Genomic DNA, 18,104 nt, shown 5'->3' on the forward strand with positions numbered 1-18,104 from the left:
GGGCGAAACTTGTTGGACCAGGGCGGAAAAATGTCCACAAAAATAGTAATTTGCATTCCCCAAAGTTATTTAGTAGACAATCCTTTTGCACAATGGAAAACAAATGCTTTACCAGGCATCACGTATCTGGTTTGAGAAAAGTTGCCTCTCAGAAGGGGGAACTTCTAATCTCACTTGCTATGCAAATCTTTTTCTTTTGACTAAAACGCAGACTGACTATTACTATGTGAATTTTCTTATGTTACAAAGGGCTTTTCCACCACTGACTTTATTTTGAGAGGAAAGCATCTGTGTTTTTGTTTTGTTCTGCTTACCATCCTGAGTTTGCTGTTTACTGCTTCATTACTGAGTAGGGACCTGCTCCTGCTTTCTATTCAGTTCAGTGGGAAATCTCCCATTGACTTCACTCATGCTGAACCAAGCCTCTAACACAGTAAATCCTCATGTCTGTCTTTGAAGGTTCTTCTGCGGAGAACAAGGAATCTCCACTGTTCTGGAGAATTGCAATTGGTGAATGAACCTTTGTTCTTTCTGCCGCAGCTCAAAACATATCTGTCTTTCTGTTGCCTTTTTTGTGACCTTAAAAAAATATTGCTGTCTTCTAGGAATAGCTCTTTTGCACTGTCCCTTACCTAAGGGTATGTCTTCACTACCAACGGCAGCGCTTTAACGTGGCTGTGTAGTCACGGCACCAGCGCTGGGAGAGCTAGTAAAAAACGACCCCCACGAGGGGAGTAGCTCACCAGTGCTGGGAGCCATGCTGGTGAGCTTTACAGCGCTGAAACTTGTAGTGCTCGGGGGGGGGGGGTGTTTTTTCACACCCCGAGCGAGAAAGTTTCAGCTCTGTAAAGTGGCAGTATAGACAAGGCCTGAGTCAGTCTTAGCTCTCTTCTTACATCCCTCTCCATCTGACCCTTTGCTCTTTGTTCTCTGCATTGTTTTCTTTCTCTGTTGTTTCTCCTTGACAGCAGGAAGGGTATATAGTGAGTGACAGCTGATATACAACACCAGAAATGTATTTTTTGGCTTTAAGACCAAGTACAAGAGTTTTCTGGCCTGATGCAACGTCTAGCAGAGTTTTTTAGTTCACATTCTGCTGCAGGACACAGCCAAACAATAACTATCATACAGGCTTGGCCCTTCCCCTACTAGATAATGGGAATAACTTATATCCAATTGCACTATTTCATCAGTGGTGACAATATAAACCACAAGGGTAAACCTCAAATCATTGGAACCTTGAGATGAAATTGAAGCCACGTGTTATATTCAGTTTGTGTGTGTAACCTTGTTTATAATATTTTGATGCAAACAAAAAACAGACACAGAAAGAAAAATGTAATTTGTTTTTTATTTAGAGAAGTTAAGGGAAGTTTTTCAAACATGTAATGGGAGTGCAAGTCCCATTTCAAATCATTGGAACTTAAGCACCTAAGGGAGTTAGGAGCACTACAAAATCCCACCGTTTATATAATATGGTATCTTAGTGTATTTATGTTTATTTGCTCATCTACACATCTTTCCCTTCCCTTCCTCCCAATCTACCCTCTCCCTCTTGAGAAAGAATGCTAAATCTGGAGATATTTGAAGATGATTTATAAAAACTAACACTGCACACATATGTAGCACTTTTAATATCAGGGATCCCAAAGCACTTTACAAACCAGAAAAAGCATCAGTGAACTCCACCTGCCTCTGGGGTGGGAGGGGATATTTTGCTGCAGCAGATGACTGAAATTAGTAACTATTAATATCCTTAGGAAAGACCTGTTGCTTGGGGCATTTGAAAGTAGACTGAACAGAGCACTACAAGTACAATAGGGAGAAATCCTGCCTTGGAAAGGGATGAAATAGATGGTCTTTCCCATTTCTAGAATTTCTGATTCTCATGTAGAATACTGTTTAGAACTACATGATGTGCTAATTATGACATCCTTTTCTGAAACAATTTGTTGCTCTGTTGCAGTTTGTGACATCAAGCTGCAAGAGTGTCACTTAGATCTACTTATATAGATATAGATTTCATGGGGTTTTGTAGTCATAGAAACTGGACTCTGTAAATAACTTCTTGGATATGTGTTAGATTGACACACTGTATGACTTTACTCTGTATTGCTGAAGTCCTGCCTGATAAATCAATTCCTCATTCTTTTGCAACAATTGCTATTTTGCTTCACAGACTGTCTTGATTGTCAACTGAGACTTAGCTTTGTCCCTCCTGGCAACTGCCGTATCCTGGCATTTCATCTGCATCTCTTCAAAAGGGTCAGATTGTGATACAGAGAAGCATGGTTAATCAGGGGAGTGCAGAGATACAGTATCTCCTTCTGGGCATGTTGGTGGTGATACATTGGTGGAGCCGTGAAAAGGAACTGGAGAATCTGTGTGCAGACTCCTCCCAGAAAGGAACAGTTATAGTTCAGGGCTATTGGAGGAGCAACATGAGCGGAGCTGAATGAACATGGAGAATGTATCTCCTCTGACCACAGCAGAGGATAACTATTGAATTGTGGGGTTCCTGGCTAGGACAATGAAAAGACACGAGGGATTCTCAGAGTCAATGCTGGAATTTGCCTATTTCTGGACACAGAACTGCTGACAAAACTGGGAATTTTTTCAGCTGCCACTCCTCTTTGCATCCAAATATTTTAAAATACAGTCAGAGGAACAACGGCCTAGGGAAGGTTCTGTCTGGTTACTTGCCCTTGACTTTCTCTTTTTTCTAGGAGAAAAGCTGTTTGGAGGCACATCCTCAAGCAGAGCCTCAAATTGAACTGCAGATCATGTTGCTTTGTGAGCCGCTGCAGACTTTTAACGATCCATAGTAAAGCTCATAAACAGAAATATGACTTTTAAAAGGAGGCCTGTGGTGAGACAGAGGTCAGGGAGGCTGCTTTTCTGTGAAACCCTGCCCTGGAGCAACAGCCCGGGCCAGAAGGCTGTGGGGGAGAGAGGCTAGTCCAGTTTAAAAGCTTTGGCAAGGTGAGGGGTAGCTAATTTCCTCATGATATGTTCTCCGCTCTCTAGACCTCAGTACTTCACTTTTGACTTGCAAACTTCCCAGCTAACCACAGCTATTGCATTCCCAAGCTGAGTAAGATATTTGTTATCACTCTGATTTAGAAGGAGACCTGAGTTTGGAATTCATCTTCTAGCCATGGCACTTTTGATATGTTACCTGGTTTAGACTTCTTATATGCTACCCATGTTAGACATGTTCTGGCAATATTGTGAATGGAAAGAAGCAAAACACTCTTGCTGGTTTGTTTTTTGTTCCGTCCTTAGAGCTGTTCCTCTGAAGCAAAGCAGAAGGCCAGAGTTAATTAAAATCAAATTCACCATGAACAACCTGTCTCACCTTAAATTTGTCCTCATTTCAACCCTGACACATGAGATGTTAATTATCCCCTCTCCCTGCATTAGAGGGAAATTGAGTCTCCATGTTCATTCAGTTCTAGTATTCTCTCCAGCCTCCACTGGTGGGGATTTGATCTTTATGCTAACATATCCCTGAATTTCTCATGCTACAAGTGTACAATTGAATCTACAAGCCACTGTCCTCTGAGCCTTCCCCCACCTCTCTCTGTCACAAAACACTTCCCTCTGAAAATCAGCGTAGTCAAAGCAAAGAGTGACTGGCACACTTTTCTAGTCTTTTTGGTTGATCTCTTGCAATAAGCTGTTTACCAGGTCAGTGTTAGGATTAAGGAAGGACAATATTTTTATTGATTCATTAGATATTTTGAGTGAACCTGGAGAGTATTGAAAAGGGGGGTGTGTGCATGAGAGAGAGCTGGGGCACTAAGGAAACTTGCTCTCTATTTTTCTGTGATAAAGAGCAGAAGAAAGATCTGAAATAAGAAACGTAACATTTCAGTCTCTCTCTTTTGCTTTTTAAATGACTTTGTATTCATGGCTGTTGTGTGTAACATTGTCTCTGAGACACAAGACAGTGCAAAGCCAAGCAAGTTGCCAAAAGAGACTACTGAATTTGATGTCTCTGTGCTACTTTCTAGATGTTTGTTCTAGGGCCAAGCTGTGTCATGTTATCAATAGCAAAAGCTCAGCCTGGGAGTGCATGCACAAAACTGTTACTGCAGCATTAAGGTTGAGATCTTAGGCCTGGTCTACACTAGCGGGAGGGATCTACCTAAGATACGCAACTTCAGCTACGAGAATAGCGTAGCCGAATTCGACATATCTTAGGTCGACTTACCTCGCGTCCTCACAGTGCAGGGTCAACCGCCACCGCTCCCCCCTCGACTCTGCTTCCTCCTCTCACCGCGGTGGAGTACAGGAGTCGAAGGCAGAGAGATCGGGGATCGATTTATCGCATCTACACTAGACGCGATAAATCGATCCCCGATAGATCGATCACACCCGCCGATTCGGCGGGTAGTGTAGACGTACCCTTAGTAGCACAATAGCCAGAGTAGTCAGAGCCATAGTTTTCACAGCAGTTAGAACTCTGTATCCTTGCTTATGTTCTGTACAACAGGCTCTTTCACTACTGGAGTTGGTTATGTCATCATCACAGGCCAGGAGACTAGTTGGAAGGCTAAAAGTTGGTTCTCATTGAAAGTCATGCTTAGCAGAATATGGAGGAGCCTCAAGGCTAACACCCAGGTGTTTTTTTTTTTAATCAATACCTTTATTTTAGATTGAAAATGAATTTCCCAGCCCTATCGCTGCTTGATGGTTGAGGCAGAGGCTGGAATAGTGCAGTTCTGATTATACCTGGGCCAGGAAATCAGAGTAGCATCCAGGAGGGGAAAGGCAGTGTCCGACCTCTAATGACAATCAGGGTCCAGTGTGGGAAGGGGCAGACAAGGCTGCTTTAAACATTAGCAATTTCAGCCTAAAGATAAGTTTCTGAGAAAGTTGTAGGTGACTGGAAAGATGGGATTTAGAATGGAAGTGCCATTGCACTCATAACTAGAGCACAGCTCCTGAGATGCTGTAATAGCAAGTGTAGCATTCACTTACTAGCTGTAGCAGAAATAACTATACATTAGTAATCAGGTGCCTTACACCAGAATTTCAGTCATTTACAACCAGACCCTTCAGCTTTTAAATAAACCAATCTTGGCCCTATCTCAGCCCACATTCAGTCCTTACTGAAAAGGGCTATAGAATTTAATAGGCATAAAAATCAATAATGCAATATAGACTTTAATAGAGAACAATATCCTTCCCATAGGTTTTTAAACCATCCTGTATAATTTTATAGCAGGGATGTAATTCTCTGTTAAATTCTATCAGATTAATAGAGAGCGATAAACTTTTTGTAGGTTTGGGAATAAATTCCAAGGGGGGAGAGATAGCTCAGTGGTTTGAGCATTGGCCTGCTAAACCCAGGGTTGTGAGTTCAATCCTTGAGGGGGCCATTTAGGGAACTGGGGTAAAAATCTGTCTGGGGATTGGTCCTGCTTTGAGCAGGAGGTTAGACTAGATGATCACCTGAGGTCCCTTCCAACCCTGATATTCTATGAGTGTTACCAAAAACAGTTTACAGAATCCAAATGGACTGAAAAATGTCTTCATTATAGAAAATGTGCTACCATTATAACCCAGCCTCCTTGCCATTTTAGTTAATATATACACCTCTACGTCGATATAACGCTGTCCTTGGGAGCCAATAAATCTTACCGCGTTATAGGTGAAACCGCATTATATCGAACTTGCTTTGATCCGCTGGAGTGTGCAGCTCCCCCCCTTCCCCCCCCGGAGCACTGCTTTACCATGTTATATCAGAATTCGTGTTATATCGGATCGCATTATATCGAGGTAGAGGTGTAGTTCATTTGAAAAAATAATTGAAATGAAATGATTTGAACCTCACAGAATCATAGCTGGAATGGTCAGAAGGAATTTCTTTTATTATCTGCTGCAACCCCCTGGCTCAGAACATATGTAAGGTTTTTTGCCTTCCTCTCTAGCATGGGGCGTGGGTCACTTGCAGGTTTAAACAAGTGTAAATGGTGGATTCACTGTAACTTGAAGTCTTTAAACCATGATTTGAGGACTTCAGTAACTCAGTCAGAGGTTGTGAGTCTATTACAGGAGTGGGTGGGTCAGGTTCTGTGGCGATGTGCAGGAGGTCAGACTAGATGATCATGAATAGTCCCTTCTGACCTTAAAGTCTATGAGTCTATGTGTCATTTTCTTCAACAAACATATCTAACTTTTATTTAAAGATGGCTAGTGATTGACTCTCTTAGGCAAACTGTTCCACTCTCTGTCCCTGACACACTTACTCCTTTTCTTTTAGTTTTAAACACTGAGGGTGTGATTCTCAGTTGCTCTGTGCAGGCATTTACACCAGTGCATAGGTGGATGCAAAATACCAACCATTCCAATATGGCAACATTTTATATTCACTTTTCATTTATATTGCACTGGTGTGAACAACTGCACAAGATGCAGGGCAATGGAGAATCAAGCCAAAAAAAAAAAAAAATCTAGGTGAAGTTTACCCCCAGTACATAGAGGGGCAAATGGTTTTTCCATGTACTGTCAATAATTATTTTATTAATTATTTGTTGATGGAGTAGAAAAGGGGAATAAAAATACTGTGTGAAAAACCGTATCAAATAAAATGTACTGAGAGATTTTAATCTCTCTATACCCCTCCTCCACCACAACCAAAGCTGCTGCAAAAAACTAAGTGCCTTTGCTCTTAGACACTACTCAAATAGAAACGTTTCCTGTGACTGAGGTGTATCATCATAGCCACACAATCTGAGAAACTGACAGAAATCTATAGCCCGGGGGGAGGGGAGTGGCTGTGCTCTAACTAGTGGGAAATTGAAAGAGTGTTGCTGACAGACAGTTTGTACTGTGGAAACAGGCACCCATATAAAAAAAAGAAAAGAGACAAAATGATTTTAGTCCAACAGCAAAACAAAAGTCTTTGTGACACTGTAATTGCAGGGGGCTCCCTGTTCTGTGCAGTTGTGTAGCAGGACAAAGCAGAGTCTCTACAAAGCAGTGTGTGTGATCTTCCCAAGTATCAGTTTCATAATCTCCTCTGTAGGGACAGTGACACAAATGCACATATCTGGGCTGTGCTCTTCACGAGTCTCTCCTGCTCTCACCTAATGGAGAGAGACTGAGTGCAAATAACAAATCAGACACCTCCAAACACTTTTATGCAAACAAAAGCCAAGGAGAAAATGCCCCAGGATGCTCTAGGTTGGTTTGGTGACTGAGATGCTCACCCTAACTGTCCTGTATTCACACTGACAGACAATGTACAAGCAAAGACAAAAAGAGGGTGGATTAAATCTGAAAGCACACATCAGGGAACTGCAAAGAAACTGTAACTAAGGCCTTGGCTACACTTGAGAATTCACAGCGCTGCCGTGGCAGCGCTGTGAAGCGCAAGTCTAGTCGTGCCGCCAGCGCTGCGAGAGCTCTCTCACAGCGCTGCAAGTACTCCACCTCTCCGAGGGGAATAGCTTGCAGCGCTGCAAGCGCTGATTACACTGGCGCTTTACAGCGCTGCACTCGCTGCGCTCGGGGGGGGGGCGTTTTCACACCCCTGAGCGCAGCAAGTTGCAGCGCTGTACAGCGCCAGTGTAGCCAAGGCCTTAGGGTACGTCTACACTACCTGCCGGATCAGTGGCTAGTGATCAATTTATCGGGGATCGATTTATCGCATCTAGTGTAGACGTGATAAATTGATCCCCGATCACTCTGCCGTTTACTCCTGTACTCCACCGCGGTGAGAGGCAGAAGCGGAGTCGACGGGGGAGCGGCATCAGTCGACCCCGCGCTGTGAGGACGCGAGGTAAATCGACCTAAGATACTTCGACTTCAGCTACACTATTCTCATAGCTGAAGTTGCGTATCTTAGGTTGATCCCCCCCAGTGTAGACCAGGCCTAAGGTGCCAGTTCTAAAGAGCGGAGCAGTCTGTTTTATTGATGCAGGAGGATCATGTCTGTAAATGGTAATTGCCCTTAACTATCCATATAGGAACTTACATTGCCCTCATACCTGTAGTATCTGAGCATCTCACAGACATCAATGAATTGGGAGGTTACATTGTAAGACAGGGAGGTATTATCCCCATTTACTGATGAACTGAGGCATAGAGTAATTATGTGACTTACCCAGGTCACATAGGAAGTCTGTGGGAAAGCAAGGAACTGAATTTTGATCTGCTGCATTCCAGTCCCATGCCTTAATCACAAGACTAACTTTACTCCTTCTTCCTCACGTTCTCGTAATAAGGATACTTTGCACCTACATCATGTAGTGCCTTTCATCTTCAAAGTGGTTTACAAATATAGTGTAATCTAAACTCTCCTTTGTGGTAACTAAGAATTATTATCCCCATTTTGCAGTTGAGGAAACGGAGGCAGCAAGGTTAAGTGACTTGCCCATGGCAACAAATGGAATCATTGTCAGAGCCAAGATTAACATGCAGATGTTCCTGGTTCCTTGTCAAATGGCCTGAGTGCAGGACAACACTGCACTGCAAAGATTTAACTGTTATTCATGTCAATGGCAAGACTCCCATTGACTTAAATGGGGGTTGACTAAGACCTGGTCTACACTACGAGTTTAGGTCGACTTTAGCCGCGTTAAATCGACTTAAGCCTGGACACGTTTACACTACGAAGCCCTTTCCGTCGACTTAAAGGGCCCTTTAAACCGGTTTCCTAACACCACCTCGACAAGGGGATTAGCGATAAAATCGGCCTTAGGGGGTCGGAATTGGGTTAGTGTGGACGGAATTCGACATTACTGGCCTCCGGGAGCTATCCCACAGTGCTTCATTGTGACCCCTCTGGACAGCACTCTCATCTCAGATGCACTGGCCAGGTAGACAGGAAAAGCCCCGCGAACGTTTGAATTTCATTTCCTGTTTGCTCAGCGTGGAGAGCACAGGTGACCATGCAGAGCCCATCAGCACAGGTAACCGTGATGGAGTCCCAGTCCCAGTCCCAGGATCGCAGAAGAGCTCCAGCCTGGACCGAGCGGGAGGTACGGGATCTGATCGCCATCTGGGGAGATGAAGCAGTGCTCGCCGAACTCCGAAACAGTAAAAGAAACGGCAAAACATTAGAAAAGATCTCCAAGGCCATGAAGGACAGAGGCCATAACAGGGACGCACAGCAGTGCCGCGTGAAAATTAAGGAGCTAAGGCAAGCCTACCACAAAGTCAGAGACGCAAACGGAAGGTCCGGGGCAGAGCCGCAAACATGCCGCTACTACGCGGAGCTGCATGCCATTCTAGGGGGTGCAGCCACCACTAGCCCAAGCGTGTTCTATGAGTCCCTCTCTGGAAACGGGGAAGCGGGTTCGGCGGACGAGGAAGATGAGGATGGAGAGAACATAGATAGCTCACAGCAGCAAGGAAGCGGAGAAACCAGTTACCCCAACAGCCAGGATATGTTTGTCACCCTGGACCTGGAAACAGTAACCCCCGAACTCACCCAAGACCCTGAGGGCACACAGGGGACCTCTGGTGAGTGTACCTTTGCAAAAATTACACATGGTTTAAAAACAAGCGTGTTTAATGATTAATGATTAATTTGCCCTGGCAATCGCGGCCAGTACAGCTACTGGAAAAGTCTGTTAACGTGTATAGGGATGGAGCGGAAATCCTCCAGGGACATCTCCAGAAAGCTCTCCTTCATGTACTCCCAAAGCCTTTGCAAAAGGTTTCTGGGGAGGGCTGCCTTATCCTGTCCGCCATGGTAGGACACTTTACCACGCCAGGCCAGTAGCACGTAGTCTGGAATCATTGCATAACAAAGCATGGCAGCGTATGGTCCCGGTGTTTGCTGGCATGCAGACAACATCCATTCCTTATCTCTCTTTGTTATCCTCAGGAGAGTGATATCATTCACGGTCACCTGGTTAAAATGGGGCAATTTTATTAAGGGGACATTCAGAGGTGCCCCTTCCTGCTCTGCTGAACAGAAATATTCCCCGCTGTTAACCACGCGGTGGGGGGGAGGGTTGAAGTGACCATCCCAGAGAATTGGGTGTGTGGGGGAGGGGAGTTAGTTGGGTTTGTGCTGCATGTTAAACCTGAAATCGCAGCCCCTCCTTTTACATTGCAAACCCATTTTAAATGGCACGGGTGCTTGGTATGGGAAATGAGGGCAGAACTGTTTGAAACCATCCCCACATGTTAAGAAGGTTAAAAAAGCCCAAAGACTATATGTCTTACCATGGCTGCCTGCAAGCTGAAATCTGTGTCCTGGCACTGCGTGAGTGATCTCTCACACCAAACCAGGAGACTCTCAATATAAGAGGAAAAATGCGACCTTGTAACGAAAGCACATGTGCTGTGTGATGTTGTGAACAGCAAAATCTAACGTGAAAGAGTCTACCCATTGTTCTCTAAAATGTATCTTTTTTAACAACCTCTCCCTTCTCCACCAGCTGCAAATCTTACTCCTTCGCAGAGGCTAGTGAATATTCGAAGAAGGAAGCGAAGGACGCGTGACGAAATGTTTACTGAACTTCAGACTGCCTCTCACGCTGACAGAGCACAGCTGAATGCGTGGAGGCAGTCAATGACTGATTTTAAAAAAGCCCAATATGAGCGAGAGGAGAGGTGGCGTGCTGAATCGCGGGCTGAAGAGGAGAAGTTGCGTGCTGAAACGCGGGCTGAAGAGGAGAGGTGGCGTCAACTTGTACTCAGAAAGCAAGAGTCGATGCTCCGGCTGCTGGAGCATCAAAGTGATATGCTCCTGCGTATGGTTGAGCTGCAGGAAAGGCAGCAGGAGCAGAGACCGCCGCTACAGCCCCTCTGTAACCAGCAGCCATCCTCCCCAAGTCCCATTGCCTCCTCACCCAGACGCCCAAGAACACGGTGGGGGGGCCTTCGGCCACCCACGCACTCCACCCTAGATGATTTCCATAGCAATAAGTTTTAAAGTTTTAAATTGGAGTGTGTCCTTTTCCTTCCCTCCTCCCCCACCCATCCCGGGCTACCTTTCCAATTATCCCCCTAGTTGTGTGCTGAATTAATAAAGAATGCATGAATGTGAAGCAACAATGACTTTATTGCCTCTGCAAGTGGTGCTCGAAGGGGGGAGGGTAGTAGGGGAGGGTGGGGTGGTTGGTTTGCAGGGAAGTAGAGTTAACAGGGTGGTGGGGGAGGGGCAGAGGGTTCATCAAGGAGCAACAAACAGAAGTTTCACTCCGTAGCCTGGCCAGTCACAAAACTGGTTTTCAACGCTTCTCTGATGCGCACCGCGCCCTGCTGTGCTCCTCTAACCGCCCTGGTGTCTGGCTGCGCGTAATCAGCGGCCAGGCGATTTGCCTCAACCTCCCACCCCGCCATAAATGTCTCCCCCTTACTTTCACATATATTGTGGAGCGCACAGCAAGCAGCAATAACAATGGGGATATTCTTTTCGCTAAGGTCTGAGCGAGTCAGTAAGCTGCACCAGCGTGCTTTTAAACGGCCAAATGCACATTCCACCACCATTCGGCACTTGCTCAGCCTGTAGTTGAACAGGTCCTGACTACTGTCCAGGCTGCCTGTGTACGGCTTCATGAGCCATGGCATTAAGGGGTAGGCTGGGTCCCCAAGGATAACGATAGGCATTTCAACATCCCCAATGGTTATTTTCTGGTCCGGGAAGAAAGTCCCTTCCTCCAGCTTTCGAAACAGAAGAGACTGCCTGAAGACCCGAGCATCATGTACCCTTCCCGGCCAGCCCACGTTGATGTCGGTGAAACGTCCCTTGTGATCCACCAGGGCTTGCAGCAGCATTGAAAAGTACCCCTTGCGGTTTATGTACTCGGTGGCTTGGTGCGCCGGTGCCAAGATAGGGATATGGGTTCCGTCTATCGCCCCACCACAGTTTGGGAATCCCATTGCAGCAAAGCCGTCCACTATGGTCTGCACGTTTCCTAGAGTCACTACCCTTGATATCACCAGGTCTCTCATTGCCCTGGCAACTTGGATCACAGCAGCCCCCACAGTAGATTTGCCCACTCCAAATTGATTCCCGACTGACCGGTAGCTGTCTGGCGTTGCAAGCTTCCACAGGGCTATCGCCACTCGCTTCTCCACTGTGAGGGCTGCTCTCATCCTGGTATTCTGGCGCTTCAGGGCAGGGGAAAGCAAGTCACAAAGTTCCATGAAAGTGCCCTTACGCATGCGAAAGTTTCGCAGCCACTGGGCATCGTCCCAGACCTGCAACACGATGCGGTCCCACCAGTCTGTGCTTGTTTCCCGGGCCCAGAATCGGCGGTCCACGGCATGAACCTGCCCCAGTAACACCATGATTTCCACATTGCTGGGGCCTGTGCCTTGTGAGAGGTCCATGTCAATTTCCTCATCACTATCGTCGCCGCGCTGCAATCGCCTCCTCCTCAGCTGGTCCTGGTTTGGCTTTGGCATGTCCAGGAGGCTCTGCATATGCTCCAGGACAATGCGCGTGGTGTTCATAGTGCTCATAATTGCCGCGGTGATCTGAGCGGGCTCCATGATCCCAGTGCTGGCTATGGCGTCTGGTCTGAAAAAAGGCGCGAAAGTAGTATCTGACGGACCAGGGGAAGAAGGGAGGGAGGGAGAGAGGGAGGGAGGGAGGGGCGAGTGACGACATGCCGTACAGGTAGGGAGAGAGGGAGGGAGGGGCGAGTGACGACATGCCGTACAGGTACAGGGAATTAAAATCAAGAAAGGCGGCTTTGCATCAGGGAGAAAGACAAACAACTGTCACACAGAATGCCCCCCCCCAAAGATTGAACTCAAAAGCCTGGGTTTAGCAGGAGGGAGGGGGGAAGCAAATGAATGCAGAATAAATCTATTTTTTACATCTTAAGACGACAGTGCAGCATGACTGATAGCCCTTGGCATTTTCTGGGTGCTTGGCAGCAAATACTGGGCGCTTGGCAGTAAGCCTTCAGGTCTATTGCACGATCTGATACCCACTGCAATATGACAATGATGGATACCAATCGTAATATGCTATCTACTGCCCAAAAGGCACGGGGTTGCTGCTGTGTAGCAATCTAGCCCCACGTCTGCCAGCCCCATGTCTGCCAGCACCCAGATCGCCATCGGCCTCTTCTGGGTGCTTCGCAGACAATACTGGGCACTTGGCAGAAAATAGCATGCTACGACTCTGCTAACGTGCAATGATCCAACAGGGCGCCTGGCAGAAAATAGCATACTACGACTGATAACCATCATTGTCTGCCCGGGTGCCCATGATCGACAGCCACTGCAGTACGACGACGACGGATACCAGTCATAATATACCATCTCCTACCAAAAGGCAAGGGGCTGGTGCAATGCAGCACCACGGCTGCCAGCCCCACAGCTGCCAGCACCCAGATCGCCAATGAAGGCTACCAGTCATGCTGCACCGTCTACCGCCAAAAGGCAGTAAGCTGCTGCTGCTGTTTAGCAATGCAGTCCCACGTTTGCCGGCACCCGGAAGACATATGGTGACGGTGAGCTGAGCTGAGCGGGCTCAATGCTTGGCATGGTATGTTGTCTGCACAGGTAACCCAGGTAAAAAGGCGCGAATCTATTGTCTGCCGTTGCTGTGACGGCGGGGGAGGGGCCTGACGCAATGTACCCAGAACCCCTCGCGGCACTGCTTTGCATCATCCGGGCATTGCGATCTCAACCCATAATTCCAATGGGCGCCGGAGACTCCGGGAACTGTGGGATAGGTACCATAGTGCAATGCGCCGGAAGTCAACGCTAGCCTCGGTACTGTGGACGCGGTCCGCCGACTTCATGCACTTAGAGCATTTTATGTGGGGACACACACAATCGGCTGCATACAACCGGTTTCTATAAAACCGGCTTCTATAAATCCGACCTAATTTTGTAGTGTAGACATACCCTAAGCCATATGAGAGACTGGACAGTTCACAGCTTGCCTGGATATTTGCCTTTTTTAAATGTGACAATACCATTAGGAACATTTGGGGAACAGCATAATCTCGGGCATAAGAAAATATTTGATGGCTTCCACATAATTAAAATGGAAAAACACTGTATGACAATTGTTATATTAATATCACCAAAACAAGAAGTGCCATTAGTTAAGAAAAAGTCTCCTTTAAATCTGCTAAGCACATGGCTATGACTTGCAAGATAAACACATGTGTTAGGCCTACCCTACAATATGCCTTGTCCCCAAGGGATGAACATGCTGTGTCCACAGCATTTGTGTATAACTTTTTAAGAAGTACTTTTAATCCAAAGCAGGAACCATGTACTGTGTAACTTCATACTTGTGATCATATGGATCTGTAGCTTGGAATCACAATTGGAGCTGCGCACACATTTGTACTGAAACACAAACCCAAGCCAAATCTGCCAAGTGTGGTGGTTTCATTACTAAACCAGTGCTTGGGCCAGCATTCACTGAAAAGTTTGCTGCGTCTCACAAATCTCTTGGTGAGCCTAGGCAGAGTTCTGTTGAACTGAAGCCATAGAAAAGGTATCTGAAGTCTTGGTAACAGAGAGAAGTCATACACAGCTCCAGTCAAAACAGTAAAATTTGGACATGTGTACGAATTACGACCCCTGTACAGGTACTGAGTTCTAAATTAGCAAAAAAGCATTTTTAAATTATCACTTAGAAAAAATAAAAACCCAAACGGAACTTGTCTATACAACAGGCAAAGAACTGGTGAAATTTCTTGGGAAATGAGAATGCTGTTTGTGTTCTAGGATATCAAGAGAGAAGGATAGAACAGAAAACTTCGATTCTCCACACTTATTTCCTTTTAATAGTTGAAAATCTGTAAAACTCCCTTCCTGAGCATAAAACAGCATCAGGCTGGAATGGTGACTAACGTAACAGGAATTCCATTTGCACCAACCCTGTCAAGAGATGGCACTTTCAGGTGCTCTCTCTTTCCCAGGGCTAGTCCTGGCAGGCAAGTGTGAAGGGAACAGGGCCTTTACTCGAACACAGAATTTGTTGGATCTGGAACTGTTCCAACAAATCAGAGTGAGCAATGGCTGTTGTCCATTGGCAGGATGAAGGAGAACAGGGCTACCTTCTTTTGTCTGTTCCATTCTGGGATTCCCCTTTTGTGTCATCCTGCCCCCCTTCTCCAGCCCTTCATTAGTGATTCACAAGGAAGCCTGTAGGGCACAGCAATTGAACAGCTGGTGGGGTGGAAAGCTGTGCTTGTAAAATGTAGGTGGTTGTATTCAGTTCTGGGAACTGAGACTCTGATGGGGGCAGGGGAGGGATGCTGCCAGAAGTGCAGCAAGGGGTTTCTCACAAGATTTATTTTGGGAACGGAGATATGAGGGGCAGAGGTTGGTGGATGCTCTCAACAGCTGTTCCTCCCAAGCAGGATGGAGGTTATAAAGAGGAGGCCCCTTGCGTTTTTATTGCTCTCATTGTTAGTTGAAATTTTGTTCATCCAGGAGAAGGAAATTGTTTACAGGCCCTTAACACCAGCTCTCCAGATGTTGCGAGCAGCAGATGTTTTCCTGGTTGTTGGAGCAGTTCTCTCCAGGGACTAAACAGAAGAGTATGTTTCCAAAACATCAAGTCTTGACATTTTTGATTCACTTATAACTAGGGGAATCCCCCTCCCCACCTTCCTCTCTTACTGCAGTATGACAGTCATCGTCAGGTGTCAGGTAGCATTATCGGTGCACTGCAATGCTGTCTCTGCTTCCCCAGATCTGAGGCCCAGAGATGCTTTTCATTTCCCTGACCTCTGCTTTCTATCTATCTATGTGAGATGTGTAGAGTACTTCAGCCAATCCATCCTTACAATTCAGTGAAGATACAGCAGGGGTTAATTTGGCCCCTTGCATTTAAGGTCTGTGTTTAGAGAAAGGCCAGTCCCTATAGGGAAAAGATGAGGATCCCCTACGGCTGCATTTGATAAATGCCCAACTACGAAAGTAAAGTAAATCCACTGGGAACAAGCATTACATTTGCACTGGAAGGACTTGATGTTTCTCAGGAAAGGTGTCATAGCTAGAGGCACTGTATAGTCACAGTAGTGCAAGCTGTCACACATGGGTTGAACAATGTGCCGCAAACCTGACCTAAAAGGCCTGTGCTTGGGGCTGAGAGAGTGGCTATGGGGGGTGAATTATTCAGAATCCTTGGCTCCTCTGCTGAGACTGTCTGGAAGCATGCTACTTAGTGCAAGTTGTGTTGGTGGGTTTTTGATGCAGACCCCCAGCTTACCGATGGGAGACTGCCAGTTGATATCCAGAAAAGCTAAGCAGCTGCGCTGGTGCAGTGATTTCTGACATTACTGACCTGATCCAAATTTGCCCCCAGGTGATCCTCAGTCACCTGAGCCAGCTAGTCCTACTTCTATTTAAAACTACTGAGAAACAGTCAGGGCAGGAGAGATGAAAGTGAGGACAAGAACTCTAATAGCTAAAGGCCGTGTCTTTGAATTGACAGCTTGATGCCAGGCAAAGCTTCTAGAGAAGTGAATATGAATCCTGTGCCCCTCTTGACTATCTAAAATATATTACATTTTATCATTATTCATAAGTACTGACCGTTTGCTTACGGCTCTGCAAGACACAGAAGATGACGTATTGGCCTGATAATGAACTGGGGTGAAACTAGTGTGAGGTCAGAGACTTCAGTGGAATTGCTCCTGATTTACACAAGTGTAAGACCAGAATTAAGCCCACAGTTGCAGTCCTGAGGAGCACACAGTCTACTGTAAACAGAGACAGACAACATTAGGGATGCTTTACTGCCTTGGGGAGGAGTGAGAGACTATTTTTGACTGCAGTGGGTAGCATTTGTGGGCTTGGCAGGAGTGAGTTTTGATTTAAATTGAGAATTGCCAATTATAATCAGTGTTACTTGAAATCCTATTCTTACAGTGCAATGGGATCATGACCAGGCCCTTGATGTAGAGCCCTGCTCTCTCGCTCTTTAATTCCTGAGAGAGGAAAGCGATGCTTTATTGACTGTCCGAGTCAGCAGCGGGTGAGAGGGAGGAAAAGTGCTTTCTGTTTGTATGGTGCAGTCCTATTAAAGCCTCTGAGCAGATACTGGAGAAAAATATCACCCTGATTGGGTTGGGGATCAATCTCAATGGAGATTTCCCTGGGTCAGCATTTTGTGTAACTCTTGAAATCTAACTAAAGCATCCACCATATGAAAGATGCTGACCCTTCAATAGTTAAGTTCTTAAATTGGTTTATTCCAGGCAACCCATCTTCTCATTCCCAGCACTAACACTTGCCCTTTTCTCTCTCTGTGCAGGGCAAGGGTGTCACCTGTCTGATCAAGAAGTATTAAAACTGGGCAATGCCTTCTATATAGCTGCAGAGCACAAGGAGCTGGGGAGGTGCTCCTTTATTCTCCTTGGAGGGGGAGAGACTTTGAGGTAAAACCTTGGACTCCCCAGTCTCTCCCCATGGATAAAGGACACACTTTACCCCAGGATATCCGGGACTTGCGGCACTGCCTGAGAATGAAGAGCAAGTATGCCATTCTCCTGGTGTTTGTTGTAGCTCTTGTCATTATCGAGAAAGAAAACAATATCATATCAAGGTAGGAAAAAAGGGAGAGCAAGCTCTTGCTATATTGGGAGGGGATTTCTCTTCATCCTTGATGTAGCCTTCACCTCACCTTTCTGCTTTCCGGCCATGTACAACTAGATACATTTCTCCCTCGTGGAATGTGAAGCCCATTAATGCCTATCACCTTCTTTCCATTACAATCCCAGTCAGTCACTACAATTGCCTACAGTGAAAGGCCTTCTTCCCAGCAGTGCTTAGCGTTGGTTCCTCCAGTTTTTTCCTCTCTTTCAGTAAACAGCCTGCCCCATCAACCAAACTTTTTTATGCCTTAGTTTCCTGGTTATCTCCAGTGACCCCCAGGACAAATACACTGGAGATGGGCATCATAGAAGATCATAGCCAGGTAGGCTATGACAAGTGAGGAGATGCCAAAGTGTCTAGCTGAAGCTGCCAACTTGCCCATACCGAGGGAATGAGGAGGGTTTTTATTTAGGCTATGTTTACACTTAAAATGCTACTGTGGCACACCTGCAGTGGTGCAGCTGCAGCAGCGTTTCAGTGCAAACACTCACTATAGTGACAGGAGAGTTCTCCCTTCACTGTAGTTAATTCACTTCCCTGAGAGGCAGTAG

The 18,104-nt window shown here is 46.1% G+C and overlaps 1 protein-coding gene across 1 annotated transcript in view; it reads left to right on the forward strand.

Annotated features, from left to right (window-relative positions):
• The window catches only part of CHST3 (carbohydrate sulfotransferase 3), a 47,816-nt gene that overhangs the window by 20,426 nt on the left and 9,286 nt on the right, over positions 1–18,104 (forward strand). The window contains exon 2 of the mRNA XM_024198149.2: positions 17,213–17,503. Within this exon, the coding sequence (XP_024053917.1) occupies positions 17,367–17,503 (137 nt within the window). The 5' untranslated portion in view covers positions 17,213–17,366. The remainder of the gene's footprint in view (positions 1–17,212; positions 17,504–18,104) is intronic.

Source organism: Terrapene carolina, unplaced genomic scaffold (assembly GCF_002925995.2).
Source record: "Terrapene carolina triunguis isolate 2854851 unplaced genomic scaffold, T_m_triunguis-2.0 Scaffold95, whole genome shotgun sequence".
Lineage (NCBI taxonomy): Eukaryota > Metazoa > Chordata > Testudines > Emydidae > Terrapene > Terrapene triunguis.